The sequence below is a fragment of the Acinonyx jubatus genome, chromosome E1, assembly GCF_027475565.1.
Source record: "Acinonyx jubatus isolate Ajub_Pintada_27869175 chromosome E1, VMU_Ajub_asm_v1.0, whole genome shotgun sequence".
Lineage (NCBI taxonomy): Eukaryota > Metazoa > Chordata > Mammalia > Carnivora > Felidae > Acinonyx > Acinonyx jubatus.
Window position 1 is genome coordinate 2,219,172 of NC_069397.1, and position 15,798 is coordinate 2,234,969.

Below are 15,798 nucleotides of genomic sequence, written 5' to 3' on the forward strand. Positions count from 1 at the left end.
CCGTGCCACGCACTAAGGACATCTTGCAGCCGCAGACTCCAAACCACGGGTCCCTGAGCACCTACGCTGGGTCCCTGTCGCCCTGATCCCAAAGTGGGCTCAGAGGCACAGCCCCACGCGAGACCGTGAGGTCAGATTCCAGACCCGTGGGGTCCACGTGTGGGCAGAGCCGGGACCACGGCCCGGCGAAGGGCAGGAAGCATGCCAGGGCTCTGGGGTCCAGCCGGGCCTTCCCCAGGGCTCTGAGGCCAAGGTCTCCCCGGCCTCAGGAGCCGCCAAGGGGATGGAATGTGCGTGTTTGATGGAGTGAGGCAGCGGGCAGTGGGGGACCCAGCCAGGGCCGCGGGGCAGGCACGCCGGCTTCCAGGCCCCACCTGACCGTCCGGGCTCAGGTGACCTAGTTACCAGGGCACACTGTCCCCGGCCCTCCCTCATTGTGACCCCAGCCGCCCAGCCCCATTATGACCCAGTCCTTCTCCCCCTCCCCCGCCAGAGGAGCCTGGCTCCTAGCGAGTATTTGGGGGCCAGGGGGCCCAGGCAGTCCTGGGACCCCCGGCCATGGGACAGCGAGCCCACCCCAGAGCACCGGGGTGCTCTGGCACCCACCCCAGGAAGTGCCAGGACCTCGGAGACTCAATTCTTCTGATTCTGGGCAGCTTCATCTTGCTCAACGTGGGGATCAACGTGGTGACTCTGGTCAGGGCAGGGCTGGGCACCAGGGGCGGGGGGCAGGGGCCTCAAAGGGGCCGAGGCGGGAGGGCAGCGGGCCTTCGGGGCTCACCGCGCTTCCGGACTCCCCCTTTCCCCGCGTCCCTCAGCTCTGGAGGCATCTGAAGAGCAACCTGCGGCTCCTCTTTCGTCACCTCTTCCCCAAAGGTGAGCGGGCCCCAGCGTGGCCTCAAGGGGATGTGGGCCTGTCCCCCTTTCTCGGGCCCCTCAGGAAGCCGGGCCTCGTCCCACCCCGATTTTCCTGCAGACAAGCAAGCCAGAGGCGTGGGCAACCGTCCCACGTGCGCGTGCTGCTCCGAGGACCCCAAGAACCTGTGCTCGAGAGTCTCTTCCGGCTACCATCGTCGCTTCCTGCCGGGGCGCTCTGACCACCTGGACTCCTGGAGAGTAGACACAAAAGACGAGAAGGCCTCCGGGTGCCGCTGGATGCCGCCTCGGGGTGGACACGCAGGGGGTCCTGTGGACGCGCCATGGGGACTGTGGAAGGAAGGGGTGATGGGAGCCGGGGAGGCCCCTCAGGTCACAGCCTCAGAGGCCCGGGCGCCCTTCCTCTCCAGGCACGAGACACCTTCCCAGTTCCCCTGGATGAGCAAGGCAGACATGGCTCCTCTCCACTTGCCCGAGACCAAGACTAAGACCCCAGAGTACGACTCGGCCCAGGCCCCGGCCCCGGCCCAGATCTCCCCGCCAGCTCACACCCCTGAGCACAACCCCCTCCAGGCCCAGACACAGACCCAGATCTCCCCCCCAGCCCACACCCCTGAGCACAACCCCCTCCAGGCCCAGCCCTCCTCCCCGGCCCTCACTCCTGAGCACCCCGACCCCCAAGCCCAGATCCTCTCCCCAGCCCCTGCCCCCGAGCATGCCTCAGCCCAGGCCCCTCCACATCCCCCAGGCCTCACCCCTGAGCACACCCAGCACACTGCTGCCCAGGCCCGTGACCCTGAGCACCCCTCAGCCCATTCCCTGGGTCACAGTCCCGGGCACACAATAGCCCATGCCCCAGCCTTCCCTCCGGCCCATGCTCGTGTGACCTATACCCCCACCCCTCACACTCTGCTCCCTGCTCCCGCCTCTGCCCCAGTGCCTCCCCCAACTGCTACCCCAGCCCCTGGCTCAATCTCTGTCCCAACCTCAGCTCTGGTCATGACCCTGACTACCGCTCCTGTCCCTATTCCTATCTCTGTCTCTGCCACCATACCTACCCCCATCCTAACTCCTATTCCCTCTACCCCGACTGCCTTCAGCCAAGGCCTCTCCACTGGCCAGGTGGTCTACGATGCCCGCAGGGCAAAGCAGAACTTATGCCACGTGTGCCCGCCCCAGAACTCTGGGTATTCCAGAAAGGACTTGGGCACCCTCCCCAGGGCCCAAGAGGGGCAGGGTCTGGGCAGTTCTGGGGCAGCGGAGCAAACACCGAAGCCACATAGTGGGGACAGTGCCAAGCCCTCCGCAGGGTCCATACTGGGTTACCTGGAGTTGGGGAATATGGAATGGAAGATCTCAAATGACACCAAAGACAAGTTCCTACAGCCCAAGACCTTCCCTTACTGCAGCTTCCACCCTTGCAGCTCTGAGAGGAAACACACAGATTCCCAGACTCCAGTCTACCCCAAGTGCGTGGTCTACTCCAAGGATGCCATACCTTCACAACCTTGCGTTCATTCTCCAACCGGTGGCCAGAGCGTGCTGGGCACTATTCCTCCACCATGCACTCTATCTCTGCCTCTTATGCCTCCCAAATCCTTTGTCCTCCGTCAACTCTCCAACCATCAAAATCCCCCAACCTCCAAGTCTTCTCCATCCACCCCCTCTTCCCAGTTTCCCATCCCTCCCCAGCTCTCCGAGACGTTCCAACCCCCAATCCAACCCCAGGCCCCTGAACTTCACGAGAGTCCGGGCCTCAACCAAAACTCTGACCTCCAAAGGATTCCAAACCTTTCAAGAGACTCAAGAGTTCCTAGGAACCCAGGCCTTGCCCCAAATCCAGGCCCCTACAAGAACCCAGGCCTTGTTCAAGATCTTGGCCTGAACAAGCCCCCAGGCCTTCCCCAAGACCCCTATCTTTACAAGAGTCCAAGCCCTTCCCAAGACTCTGGACTTCCCAAGAATCTAGTCCTTACCCAAGATTCTGGCCCCCAGAAGAATCTAGGTCCTATTCAAGATGGAGGTATCTCTAGGAGCCCATGTCTCACCCAACCTTCTGACCTCCACAAAATCACACCATTTCCCCAAACTTCTGACATTCATAGGAGCTCAGGCTTTATGCAAAACTCTGGAGTCTATAGGAATCTAGAACAAAACCAAGAGACTATACTCTATAAAAGTCAAGATTGCTCCCAAACAACTGGTCTCCATAACAGCCCAGGCCCTTCTCAAGATTCTGGAGGTTATAAGAGTACAGGTAATGCCAACGAGTCGGGAGTCTCTAGGAGTCTAGACCTTCCCCAAGATTCTTGCCCACGTAAGAGCCCATACCTTGCCCAAGACTCTGGAGTCAACAAAAGCCCAGGCTTGGTCCAAACCTCTGGCCTTCATAAGGGCTCAGGCCTTACCCAAGACTCAGGAGACTACAAGAACCCAGGCCTTCCCCAAGATTCTGGAGTCTACAGAAGCGTAGGCCTTACTCAAGATTCTGATCTCCATAAGAATCCAGGCCTTACACAAGCCACTGAAGTCAAAAGGAGATGCGGCCATATACAAGATGTTGGAATTCACAGGAGCCCAGAACGCACCCAAGACCCTAACTTCCACAAGTACCCAGGAATCAATCAAGATCCTGGCCCCCACAAGGGCCCAGCCCTTACCCAAGACCATGGCCTCCCCAGGACTCAAGGCCTTACTGGGGGATCGGGCCTCTGCAAGGATTCGTGCCTTACCCCAAGTCCCCACCACCACAAGAACCCAGGCCTTGTCCTAGGTACTGACACTGTCCAGGTCTCGGGCCTACCTCAGACCCCAAAGACAACACAAATGACAAAGTCATTTGTACCCAAGGAGGCTCCTCGGAAGGAGGGTCCAGAGCAGCACCTATCATGGATTTCTGTTCCACTGAGTGAGAACTCCTACTCCTCCAAACCCCAGGTGGTCTACAGTGACCTGCACACCTTCTCAGAGGTACCCGTGCTGATCGAGCTGCAGCCATCCCCCCGGCGAGCAGGCAGCCAAGACTGGGTGTATCGTCCCGTGAACACCATCCCTTCAGCCTGCCAGAACCATCGCCAGAAGTCTATGCCTCCCCAAAACAACTGGAAGCCCTACTGTCCTGGGTCGGGCACCCAGGTAGGGCACGTGGTCTTTGACGCCCGCCAAAGACAGCTGGGCAGGGACAAGTGCGAAGCTCTGTCTCCCAGGCGCGTTCGCCAAGAGGCACCCAGCAACTCACCGGAGACCATCAGGGAGTGGGGACATCAGTGTGTGGTGAGGACCCTGGAAAAAGAGGGGACAAAGGTGCATTGGGAATAAAGAGACAAGTGTTCTGTGGCTGATTGAGGACATCCACCCCAGCCCCATTCCCGACGCTGGCCAGCCACGGGGCCTCAGGAAGACTGGTGCTAGCCTTGTCCCTGCTCCTGCATTGCCACGTAGCGAAACCCATTGTCCCCAAGGCCCTCGAGCTGCATTGTCCGATACAGTAGCCACTGGCCACATATGGCGATTAAAACGTAATTTAACGAAAAGTAAACAAACTTCAGGGGCGCCCGGCACAGTTAGGTGGGGCGCGTAATTCTTGATCTTGGGCTCATGAGTTCAAGCCCCCCACTTTAAAAAAATGAAAGCAAAACAAAAGCAAAAAGAGTAAAATCCTGTTCCTCAGTCTCAGCATCTACATTTCAAGGGCCCAATAGGCACGGGTGGCTACTATATTGGACGGCACAGATTCAGAACATTTCCATCGTCACAGAAAATCCTGATGGACGGCAGTGCTTTATTCAGAGTTTAGAGAAACTTTTCCTTTCCCTAGTCACCCAAACCCACCATCGTCAAAGTTCACAGAACCCGGAGAACTTCGTTGTTTTTAGTGTGAGTGAGAGGTCACCCTCTGGGGAGGAGGGAAGATGTAGGGGTACCCTTTGCCTGATCACCCCAAAACTGTGAGATAGAGCCTCATCCTCAGTTTTCTCAATCAGGTCTCTTGGGTCACAGCCAGATATATGGGAACCTGCCTCCCCAGTTCTGGGCTGTGTTTTGGGGCTCGAGGTGGCCGAGGGAGAAGGGTTCTCTCTGTCAATGACTAGGAACCCCTGATTTCTGGGCTCCCCAAATTGAGCTCTGGATTCTGAGAGGTCCCCTCCACAGGCCATTATAATTTTTCTCGGTGTCTCTGCTTCATTCTCTTGCCATTGACTCAGGCTTATCTCACTTCAGACCCAGTCCCCAGGGCGGCAGGAGAGGGGAGGGCGCCTGGTCCAGCCATGGGTCGCTCTGAGCTGTGAGCCTGTCCCTGGTTTCCTGTGGCTCTGTCTTCTCGTTCTGGCTCCTAGTCTCATCCCCGACTTAAGCTGTGCCTCTGATAGCCGTGGTAACTGAAAGCCATTTTTTCTCTTGATAATTTCCCCTTGCCCTGCCCCAGCCCAGCTGGGATTTTCCTCTGGACTTGATTTTTTGGTCCTGATAACTCTTCCATGTACATACACGAGCTGGCAGATGTCAAAGTGGTTTTTTTTTTTTTTCCCCTGCCCTCACTCGTGTCTGAGGTGGGCATCATTAATATGCAGGTCCCTTCCCTGAGCCAGATGTGTATTCCTGGGTCACCTCCTGTGTGTTCTTGCTTACCCCTGACTCCAAAGAGATGCCTCCCCACCCAGCTGCGAGCCGCTTTCCGACACCCCTCTGGCTCAGCTCTATCATGGGCAACCTTCGTGGGCTGCAGTCTTTTCTCTAAAATGCAGTTATGGGGGGCACCTGGGTAGCTCAGTCGGCTAAGCACGCCAATCCACTCAGGTCACGATCTCGAGGTTTGTGAGTTCCGGTCCCATATTGAGGGGTCTTCACCGACAATGCTTGGGATTCTCTCTCTCTCAAAATAAACTTAAAAAATAAAATAAAATGCAGTTAGGATCGCATGGACGAACCCTCCTAGGTCTAAGCGATTAGGGCTCCTCCATTCACACAGGGATGCGGAGACCCCTATTTCTCCCCGGGCTCTGGGGTGTGTCCCCCACTATTATCTGCTGTTCAGATCCATCCTCTGTCCCAACCCCACGGGATCTTTTTGTGCCTGGCTGACCTGGGCTCGAAAGTCACGAACAGTTGATCTCCATAGAAACTACAACTTCCATCAGGCACTACTTCAGCGGAACAGGAAAGGATGTGGGGGCGTGGCCCCAACGCCCTGGTAGCTCGGAAGACAAACTACAACCCCCAGGACAGCGCGAGATCTCAGCAGAGGGAAGAGTGACTGAGCTCTGGCTGGAGGCGAGGCCGGCCCGGAAGCACCAGGCCGGCCGCCAGAAGGGGGCGTGGTCGCAATGGGGGGCGTGGCCCTAGGAGCTACAGGAAGAAGACACCTGTTGAACCTTTCCATCCGTTCCCTTCCCAGCCCTTGCAGCTGCCCCTGAGAGGGAAGCCGCAGGCCACAAGCCTCTTCCCTTCCCAAATAGGTGAGTGGAGGTAGACAAGGGGCGGCGGCGGAGACTATTTCATCCCGCAGGAGGGGCCTAACGGCTACTTTTTACCTGCTGAGTCAGGTGAGCCGCTCCACGGGGGCGGGACCAGCGTGTGAGAAAAGGGCAACGCCGGAGGAGGTATTTACTGGTTCGTTTTCAAGACTAAATTTAGAGCCCTCCATCTGCAGACCCATTGACGAACTGTGCTTGGGCTCGCTCCGCCTGGGGAAGCGAGAAGAACGCGGGCGACTTTTTGGCAGCAAAGGAACGGCCCGTCTAAGCTTCCTCCCGTCCGTGTTTTCCCCTAGCCCCAAACGATTGAGTTGCATGGCTTCCGCGGTCTGGGGGAGTGCGCCCTGGTGGGGCCCGCCGCCCCCAGCCCCCGCCCGGCCGCTCACGGACATCGACTTTTGCTCTGGGGCGCAGCTGCAGGAACTAACCCAGCTGATCCAGGAGCTGGGTGTGCAGGAAAGCTGGAGTGACGCGCCCAAGCCGGGGCCAGACCTCCTCCGGGCCAAGGACTTTGTCTTCTCTTTGCTGGGTAAGTAACTCTCCCTGCCTTCGGGTGCTCGCGGCTCTCAGTCCCGCCCCGTCCAGTCCAGTCCCGCCCCGTCCCGTCCCGGCTTTGGGTCGTGCCCTCCCGATCCTGTCTTTTCTTGTAGGTCTTATTCACCGCCGGGACCCCCGCTTTCCTCCCCAAGCGGAGCTCTTGCTGCTTCGTGGCGGGATTCGCGAGGGCTCCCTGGATCTGGGACCTGCACCCTTAGGTCCCTACGTCCGGGGACCTCATTACGACGCCGGCTTTACACTCCTAGTGCCCGTGTTTTCGCTAGACGGCACCGGGCAGGAGCTGCGACTGGACGTGGACTCCTCTTACGCGTGGCTGTGCCTCCCAGAGTGCATACGCGGAACCTCGGTTCGGGAGGCATGGCAGGATTGCCTAGGACCTCCAGTCCCAGGAGGACGTGATTCCACCCACCGAACCGAAAGTGAAGGAAGTCCCAAGAGCCGGCAAAGCTCCGTGGACCAGCCGCACGGTTCTGTCACTGAGGCTGATCCAAACGTGGCTTTGGAAAAATCACCTCCTAACGTTTCGGGGCAAGAGCCGCCTGGGCCAGGCATCATGGATCTTGGCTTTCCCACCCCGCTGGAAAACCTGAACGGTGACGTCAGGAAAGCAGCCGTCGTTAGCCCAGGCCTGCAGCAGACGGAGGGGTGGGAGGCATGGCCCACACTTTGCCCCGCCCAGGTGGCCGCGTGGTTCTTTGCCTCACTGGCCGCGGTCGCCGAGTCCCTGTTCCCGGTCCCGGGTGCCCCGCGCTTGGTCCACGCAGCCCGCCACGCGGGGTTCACCACCGTCCTCCTGGCTACGCCGGAGCCCCCGCGCCGCCTCCTGCTCTTCGACCTGATTCCCGTGGTGTCGGTGGCCGGCTGGCCCGAGGGCGCTCGGAGCCACTCGTGGGCCGGCCCGCTGGCCTCCGAGTCCTCATCCTTCTACCTGGTGCCCGGCGGCCACAGCGAGCAGCCAGGCGCCTCCGGCTGGCAGCTCTGCTTCGCCCGCCAGGAGCTGGCGCTCAAGGCGCGCATACCCGCTCCGCTGCTGCAAGCGCACGCGGCGGCCCAGGCGCTGCTGCGCCCGCTGGTGGCCGGGACCCGGGCCGCGGCGCCCTACCTCCTGCGGACGTTGCTCTACTGGGCGTGCGAGCGGCTGCCCGCGCTCTATCTCGCGCGGCCGGAGAACGCGGGCGCCTGCTGCCTCGGGCTGCTGGATGAGCTGGGCCGTGTGCTCGAGGCCGGGACGCTGCCCCACTATTTCCTGAGCGGCCGAAAGCTCCGTGCGGGGGATGGCGCCGCTGGGCTGCTCGGGGCGTTGGCCGGGCTCCGCGGGGACCCTGCCCGGGCCCTGCGCGCCGCGGTGGAGGAGGCCAAGGCTGCGCGCAAGGGGGGCGGCTTAGCTGGCGTGGGAGGCGGGGCCCATTAAAGACGCTGCTCCTACCCGCGTGGAAAGTGCTTCTGTTGGCTGGCGGGGTGTGGTGGGGGGCCGCCGGCCCCTCGCCTGGAAGGCAGGCTGAGCGTCCTGGGCCCGAAGATCAGTCTAGAAGGCTTCCTCGCGGGTCGTTCCCCACCCTCCTGCCCCGTCCCCGGGCCCTGACCTGTGGTCGTCCCACTTCTGGCCTCTCTGCTCCTCAGATCTGTGGCGGCCAGCACCCCTCGCCGCCCGGTGCTTCCTCAGGCAACCATCTTCCCCAGTTCTTATGGTCTTTTCTCTTAGGAGTCAATAGGGAAGGGGGAGGGGGGCATATTGCTGACAAAACGCAGAAAGAAGGCACGGAGACCAGAGACTGACCAATCTGGCTCCCACAAAATCGGAGATTAAGAAGGCCGGATTCAGCCCCAGGCTAGACCTCACCACCACCTCTACCTACTCTCCCCCACTTTCCCCCTTCAGTTCTGCCCTCCCATCCGGGGCAGTAGGGTCCCCTTCTCCATTCTCCCAGCGTCCGCCATTCCATCCATCTTAAGCCCAACCTCTCCTCCCATCCAGGGATCCGCTCAGTGGAGTCGCCTCCTTGCCCCTCCTCCTCTGAACCCCAAGACGTGCGGCCTTGCCTCGGCTCCGCCTGCCTCTGAGACCGTCCCCACTCCCTGCCTCCAAGGAACCCCGGGGTTCCTCCCGCCCGGCTTCACCCCCCCCCCCTCCTTCCCGGCGTCTCCGCCCCCTGCCCCGCCCCCGGGCCGGCTCTCGGAGGAGGGGGAGCCGCTGTCGCCGCCGCTGCCTAGCTCCCCACTGCCGCTGCCGCCGCCGCCGCCGCTCTGCTGGGTCCAGCCGCCAGGCCCGGGGCTCTGACTTCGCCGGACCAGGGCGCTCTGCGGAGACACCCTCCCTCCTTCCTGGGGGTCCGGGGCGCCTAGCCCGGCGTGGAGGGAGGCTCCGCTCGCGAGGGACAGGGAGGGAGGAGCCTGGAACCGGAGCCAGAGCCACCCGTCGCCGGATCAACAAGACAGGACAGGTTGAGGGGCGTCGGGGAAGGAAGAGGGTGCTATAGGCTATCCCGGGGAAGCCCTGTCGCAGAAAGCTCTGACGCGCCCTGACTTGTAGGGAGCCTGTTCACATTCGGGGACTGGTGATAACGTGGGTGCACGCCTCTCGGGGGGCTGGTTGGATTGGAGGGCGTGGGATCTAAACAAGCACCAGCTGTCCCCGAGGAAATTAAGGGGCAACCCGGGGGGGGGGGGCGGGAAACAACGGATGCTCCTTGTCGCGAGGTGACAGAGGCCCTCCAGACAACCACCTACCTGGTGAACCCACCAGGAAGGGTGGATTTGGAGGTGACTTCAAAAGGAGTGGGGGGTAACAAGGTGAGGAAGGGGGTTCAGCAGCTGGGAACCATGTGAAAAAAGGTATTGCCCAGAGACAGGGTCGGGGAACCCCTAATCGCTGAGCGGGGGACAGCCTGGGCTTCCCCAGACATAGTTTTGGGGGACTTCAGTGGAAAAAAGTGGGGGACCCACATGGAAGGTGGCAAAGACACCAAGGTTGGGTTCCTCCCTGACATTGGCAGTGCCCCAGTAGGGATGAGTCAAAGCTAAGGACCCACACCCTTTAGATTACAAGGGTGGGTTTGGCAGGAGTGCGGGTCCCCAAAATAGGGTGGAAAGGTGCTTCGGGGTATTGCAACCACATCTTGGAAATTTTGAGGGTCTTGACTTTGGGATAAGGGAAGAGGGGACAGGGACACCGGAGAACAGGGAAAGGGGGTAGTTTTCAGTAGGGGGCAAAAGTCCAGGGTGGGGTCAACAGAGATACATAGGCTGCTGGATCCAGTGGGGCTAGAACGGGGCCCAAGGGTGGGAGCTGGCGGCCGAGGGGTGGCGGGGGGCAGGGGCCCTGGGGCTTATCCTCAGCTCCAGTGGGTGGGGCGGTGAGTTGGGACCCCAGCGTCAAGAGCATGCCCCGGTGAGCGCGCTGGGGGCGCCTGCCGGTTTGGGGGTGTCTCCTCCCGGGGCGCCATGGCGGCGCTGGCCAGTAGCCTGATCCGGCAGAAGCGGGAGGTCCGCGAGCCCGGGGGCAGCCGGCCGGTGTCGGCGCAGCGGCGCGTGTGTCCCCGCGGCACCAAGTCCCTTTGCCAGAAGCAGCTCGTCATCCTTCTGTCCAAGGTGCGACTGTGCGGGGGGCGGCCCGCGCGGCCGGACCGCGGCCCTGGTGAGTGGCTGGAGCGGGGTCTCCGGGTCTGGGAGGTTGAGGCCAGGGACGCCGAAGGATGGGGCCCGACTGAGGGGGGCTCCCCGAAAGTGAGAGGTGGGGTGGGCCAGGACGACACAGCTCCTGCCAGATCGTGCCTCAGTTTCCCTTCTCTTTTGCCCATACCCCCGAGTCTCCTTGCTGTCGAGGGCAAGGGGAAGGCTTGAGGGGCTAGGTCTGGCGCTCCGAAGCCTCGCGGCTCCGGCTCGGCCCCCCACTCCTCCTCCCCCCCCCAACACAGGAGTCCCCACCCCCACCCCCACCGTCCGCCGCCTACGTGCCGGCTCTCGCGATTCTTTCAATCCCGAGCGCAGGGGCCTGGGGGTTCCGGACGCCTGGGTCACCCCGAGGGTTTCTGCAGCTCTGGCAGCCCCGCCCCCGCCCCGGTTCTCCCGCCCCTCCACGCCTTGGCTCGGTTCCCGCTGGCCGAGCCTGCCTGGCGCGGCGCCAATCTCCCCAGCTCTCCCCCGGGTGTCCTTGCAGCTACCTCGCCAGCCCGCCCCTCTGTGCGCCCGCCTCTGTGACCTGCGCTTCGAGAGGGGAGCCGGCCACCCCCCCCATTACCCCCTACGCGACTCCGAAGGGGGCTCCCACACGATCGGGGGACCCTCCGGCGCCAGCAGCTCCGACCCAGTACAGGGCTGGAGACCCGCTGGGAGACTGGGGGGTCGTACCACCTACAAGGGGGTACAGGGAAGTCGGCCGAGCGCAAGCGACGGGGGAAGGAGAGTTGTGAGGGTTAGCGCGTGGTCCCCGTCCAGGCTCGGCTGGCAGCAGGCCCTCTGGCCCCGCTCCCGCCGGCTCCCAGCTCCCCCAGGGGCAGCCCCCTCGTGCCCTCCTCCCCCCGCCGCCGGCCCTCCGCTTGGTACGGTCCGCAGCCCACCCTCTGAGTGGGACCCGGCCCCCACGTGACTCAGCCTGCCTCGCCAGCTCCCGGGCCCCCTTCTCCGCTTTCCTCGCTTTGGTACCGCACGTCCCCCACCTCAGGCGGGTTACCTGGCTGAAAGGGAGAGGCTGAGCCTCGGGGAGGGCTGGGCCCCCCGCGAGCCAGCAGACTGACAGACAGACAGACAGACAGATGGGTCAGTGTCAGACAGGCCGGCACTGGGCCAAGGCAAGGCCCGCGCCAAGCGAGCGGCAGCCGCAGCAGCAGGTGCTGAGTCAGCGTCAGCCCCAGCCCCACCCCCACTCCCGAGGGGGCGCCCCTACCCCGTGGTCACCTGGCCGCCCCCCACGGCCGCAAGCACACTGCCCCTTCGGCGGTCCAGCCTGGCGCCCTCCGCCCTCTGCCTTTGGATGGATCTCCCCTTCCTTTTCCAACTCTTCTCCCCTCCCCCACTGGTGGTTGAGCTGTAGGGTAGGAATTAAGCCATTTAAATAAATTTCAATAAATTAAACAGAAAGCTGGGGGTTAGAGGAAGCAGAAGGGCCCCACCCCCCAGGTTCCTCCCGAGTCAAAGAGAGGTGGCTGAGAGCGTGCTTAGAGGGGCTGAGGGCTGGGGCCCTGGGACCCGCGTCCTCCCCTCCATTCTCCCCTGGTTCTCTCCTCTGATCCCGCCAAGTGTAGGAATGTTTCTGGGAACAGAGATGTCATTTTCAAAGATGAATGTCTCTCTCTCCAGAGCCTCAGCTCAAAGGCATCGTCACCAAATTGTTCTGCCGCCAGGGTTTCTACCTCCAGGCGAATCCTGACGGGACCATCCAGGGCACCCCAGAGGACACCAGCTCTTTCAGTGAGAGAGGAAGCCAGCTGCTGGGGGGGAGGGGAGGGGAGAGTGGGGCTAGGAGGTGGCCATCCTGTGCCTGCTTCAAGTGCTGTCATTCTCCGTCTGGCTCTTTGACACCCCCCCCCACCACCACCACCAAGGGAAGCAGGGGAGCCAGGATGGGGGTCTGAGGCTCGGGACACTGATGCCCCCTCTCTCCACCCCCAGCCCACTTCAACCTGATCCCCGTGGGGCTCCGTGTGGTCACCATCCAGAGTGCCAAGCTGGGTCACTACATGGCCATGAACGCCGAGGGGCTGCTCTACAGCTCGGTGAGACACTGAGGCCGAGTGGCCAGGGGATCGCCGGCCCTGCCAGGGCTCCCCAGCTACAGCCTTAACTACCGCTAGGACTCCCTCTCCCTCCAGCTCTTGCTGATGTGCTGTTATTGCCCACCGCAGAGCACCTCTGCTAGGGTCCCTCCCATCCCTGCTGCCTGCGTAGCCCCCCAAGAACCACCAGGCTCTTTGGCCAACTCTTCCGGCCTTTTGGAACTCCTGCACATCCTACTCCCTCCAGATTTCATGGTTACTGAACTTCGCCAGACTCAGCCCGGAGAGGGGCTGGCAAGAGAGGCTGGAAGGAGAGTAGAGAGCAGGTATCTTCTTATTCCAGGCCCCACCCCCACCTCCTGGGGGGGGGGGGTGCTGACCAGATGCTCCCTCGTTCCCCCTTTCTCCTAGTTTCTACACGGAGTAAGAAGTTGGCCCTCCAGCCCAAAACGCAGGGGTTGTATCCTGACTGGTTATTTTTTTTTTTAAGTTTATTTATTTTAGAGAGAGAGAGCAGGGGAGGGGCAGAGAGAGAGAGAGAGGGAGACGCAGAATCCAAAGCAGGCTCCAGGCTCCGAGCTGTCTGCACAGAGTCCGACCGGGGCTCGAAATCTCGAGCTGTGAGATCATGACCTGAGCCGAAGTGGGACGCTCAACCGACCGAGTCACCCAGGCGCCCCCTGGCTGCTTCTTCTCGGGGCTCCTTCTGTCCAGTGATAAGTCTTTTCGTCTCTGTCTCTGTGTGCCTTTCTGGCTCTTTGTCTCGTCAGCCGCATTTCACAGCTGAGTGTCGCTTTAAGGAATGCGTCTTCGAGAATTACTACGTCCTGTATGCCTCTGCTCTCTATCGCCAGCGCCGCTCTGGCCGGGCCTGGTACCTGGGCCTGGACAAGGAGGGCCGAGTCATGAAGGGAAATCGAGTCAAGAAGACCAAGGCAGCGGCCCACTTTGTGCCCAAGCTCCTGGAAGGTGAGTATGGATGGACTCAAGGAAAGGACGTCGGGGGGAGGGTGCTGGCCTCGATGTGAACATTGAGTGACACATAGCTAAGGTACTAAAGAGGACACCTGTTATGAGGGGTCAAACCAGGAAGGCTCCGGCCCCTGGCCCCTGGGACTTTGGGGAGCCCTTCTCCTGTGGGTTGGGATTCCCAGAGGATGGGTGTTGGGGATGGGAGCCCTTTCAAAGCTGATTCTTCCCACGTCTCTCCGTGCCTAATTCTCCTTCCTGCTCCTCTCTCTCCCCTTCACAGTGGCCATGTACCGGGAGCCATCTCTCCACAGTGTCCCTGAGACCTCCCCTTCCAGTCCCCCTGCCCCCTGAAATGTAGTCCGTGGACTGGAGGCTCCTGGCACTTGCACGGAGCCAGCCACAGCCACAGCCTGTCTCCCAGCCCTGCTCCCGGCCCCGCCCCCACCCGTGCCGCCACACTCATGCCCTGAGCAGCCAGGTCCCACCAGGTGCTCGATCCTGAGGGAGCCAAGGGGCTGGTTGTGACTCCCCAGGCTTCCCTGCTCCTCGGGCCTGGGAGTTCAGAGAGGGGGAGGCTGACAGTGATCCTGGCTGATCCCTTCTTTCCTTCCACACTCACAGCCCCGCAAAGCCTTTTCCCAAGAAGGCGCCCGGGTTCCCAAAATGACAGAACCAGGACATAAATATTCCCCACCCCGGGGCTCAGCCAGTTCCTGGAGCCCTATGCCCTTTTCATTGCCACTGAACCATAGATTTATAGGTCTAATGGAGCTCAGGATCAGTTTCCTTTTTTCCATCCTCCACCTTCTGCCTTGTTCTGGACAGGTTCTGGAACACCAGGCACCCTAGCCAGGGCCCTTTTTGCACTCAGGCTCTGGGCTGGAATGCTGGCATGCTGCCAGGCTCTGTTCTGGATCCATCAGGCTTCTGTCCTTGACCCAGATGGACCCCCTGGTTTCCAGGTAGAGAGGGGCTGGGTATGAGCCCTGTCCAGCTGCTGACCTTGGCCTGAACTAGGACCGGTCCCAGAACACCACAGTTTTAACTTTCTTATCCCAAAGACACCCACTGCTAGAGCATGGTGTTCTAGACACATATGGAGCCATACTTCCTCCTGAATCTCGGCTCTAGGACGTAGACCAGGACTCAGCCCTTTCCTCCAGGATGGAAACGAGGCCTGAATAGCCATATTAATGCTCATATAGAGGAAGCTCTAGACCCATCCCCCTACCTTCTCTAGTAATGCGTTTCTTGGTGAATCAAGAAACACTTCTTGTTTTTCCTAGGTTTTCTAAAAATCTGATTCTTCCTATAGAATGCTAACCTTATTTATACATGCAGTTTCTAGCTCCTGCAACTCAGCTGGGGTCCCGCCAGGGAAACAGAGTCTGAGGAAGGGCAGAGGAGTTTGGGCAGGAATCCTTGGCTCATAGTAGGGAGGTTGGGATGGGCAGGGGGCCACAACCATGGCTTGTTTCGGCTGTGCTTGGGTTGGGGGGGGGGGGGACATGAACACTTAGCTACCTCAGCAGGAATTCCTCCCAGGTCCCCTTTAAAGCTGAGGTCTTTAGGGTAATGAGTCTAGAATAAAAAGGATAAGAGGAGGGACACAACCTTGATCCCCCAGTGCAGAGACCCCAGTTCAGCAATAAGTTCCACCCCACTCCCCTACCAATCAGGCCAAGGAAGGCGAGGGCCTCTCGGGGCTCTAGACCTCATATACCCCCAGAGCTTCTAACTGACTAGAACTTGCTTAACTTACAGCTTATAACCTCAGCTAAGTTTTAGGTACCCAAAAAGGACCTGACTAGATTTTCCCAAAAAAGCGTGGAGAGCTTGGGGTAGGCCTGGAAAAGACCAGGAAGCCACCAGTGACTAGGAGGGACACTCTGAGTAGCCTCAGACCTGGGCAGGGTAGAGGAGAGGGCCCTAAAGGGAGGGGCTGGGGCTCAGAGGCTGGTCACTTTTCCTCAGGCTCTATTTCTGGCTTGTTGCAAGAGGGGCGCATATTCCCCTCACCCACACAGACCCCGCTCAGGCTCCACCCGTCTCCTGGCTCTGCTCCCAGGGGACAGGGTCTCCACTCCATGCTTTCTCAATTAAAGACGATTTGTACAACGATTTACACGTTGTCTGTCATCTGTGGGTGGCGGGCATTGGCAGTTGCTTGGGGCGGGACCAAGCCCCAGGGGCGGGGCGGGTGGGCT

The 15,798-nt window shown here is 60.9% G+C and overlaps 3 protein-coding genes across 5 annotated transcripts; all 3 read left to right on the forward strand.

The window, feature by feature from the left end:
- Positions 1 to 473: 473 nt before the first annotated feature.
- SPEM3 (SPEM family member 3) lies at positions 474 to 4,203 on the forward strand. Its single transcript, XM_015069453.3, is given in 4 exon segments — positions 474 to 696; positions 819 to 876; positions 977 to 4,113; positions 4,115 to 4,203. Coding segments are annotated over 4 exon segments (3,372 nt in total). The 5' UTR covers positions 474 to 558; the 3' UTR covers positions 4,154 to 4,203.
- Positions 4,204 to 6,017: 1,814 nt separating this feature from the next.
- Positions 6,018 to 8,333, forward strand: TMEM102 (transmembrane protein 102). Its single transcript, XM_027047810.2, has 3 exons — positions 6,018 to 6,332; positions 6,647 to 6,879; positions 7,001 to 8,333. The coding sequence occupies exons 2-3, from the start codon at positions 6,666 to 6,668 to the stop codon at positions 8,317 to 8,319; spliced, it is 1,533 nt and encodes a 510-aa protein (XP_026903611.1). The 5' UTR covers positions 6,018 to 6,332; positions 6,647 to 6,665; the 3' UTR covers positions 8,320 to 8,333.
- An 872-nt stretch (positions 8,334 to 9,205) lies between these two features.
- On the forward strand, positions 9,206 to 15,712 carry FGF11 (fibroblast growth factor 11). Of its 3 annotated transcripts, none has more exons than XM_027047814.2 (5): positions 9,206 to 10,542; positions 12,204 to 12,314; positions 12,516 to 12,619; positions 13,390 to 13,588; positions 13,872 to 15,712. In XM_027047814.2, exons 1-5 carry the CDS (start codon positions 10,350 to 10,352, stop codon positions 13,940 to 13,942), a joined length of 678 nt encoding a protein of 225 aa, XP_026903615.1. In that variant the 5' UTR covers positions 9,206 to 10,349; the 3' UTR covers positions 13,943 to 15,712. The 3 variants fall into 3 exon arrangements, with proteins under 3 accessions (XP_026903615.1, XP_026903616.1, XP_026903617.1); XM_027047815.2 differs by having other exon boundaries at positions 9,206 to 10,496; positions 12,248 to 12,314; XM_027047816.2 differs by lacking the exon at positions 12,204 to 12,314.
- The last annotated feature ends 86 nt before the right edge of the window (positions 15,713 to 15,798 follow it).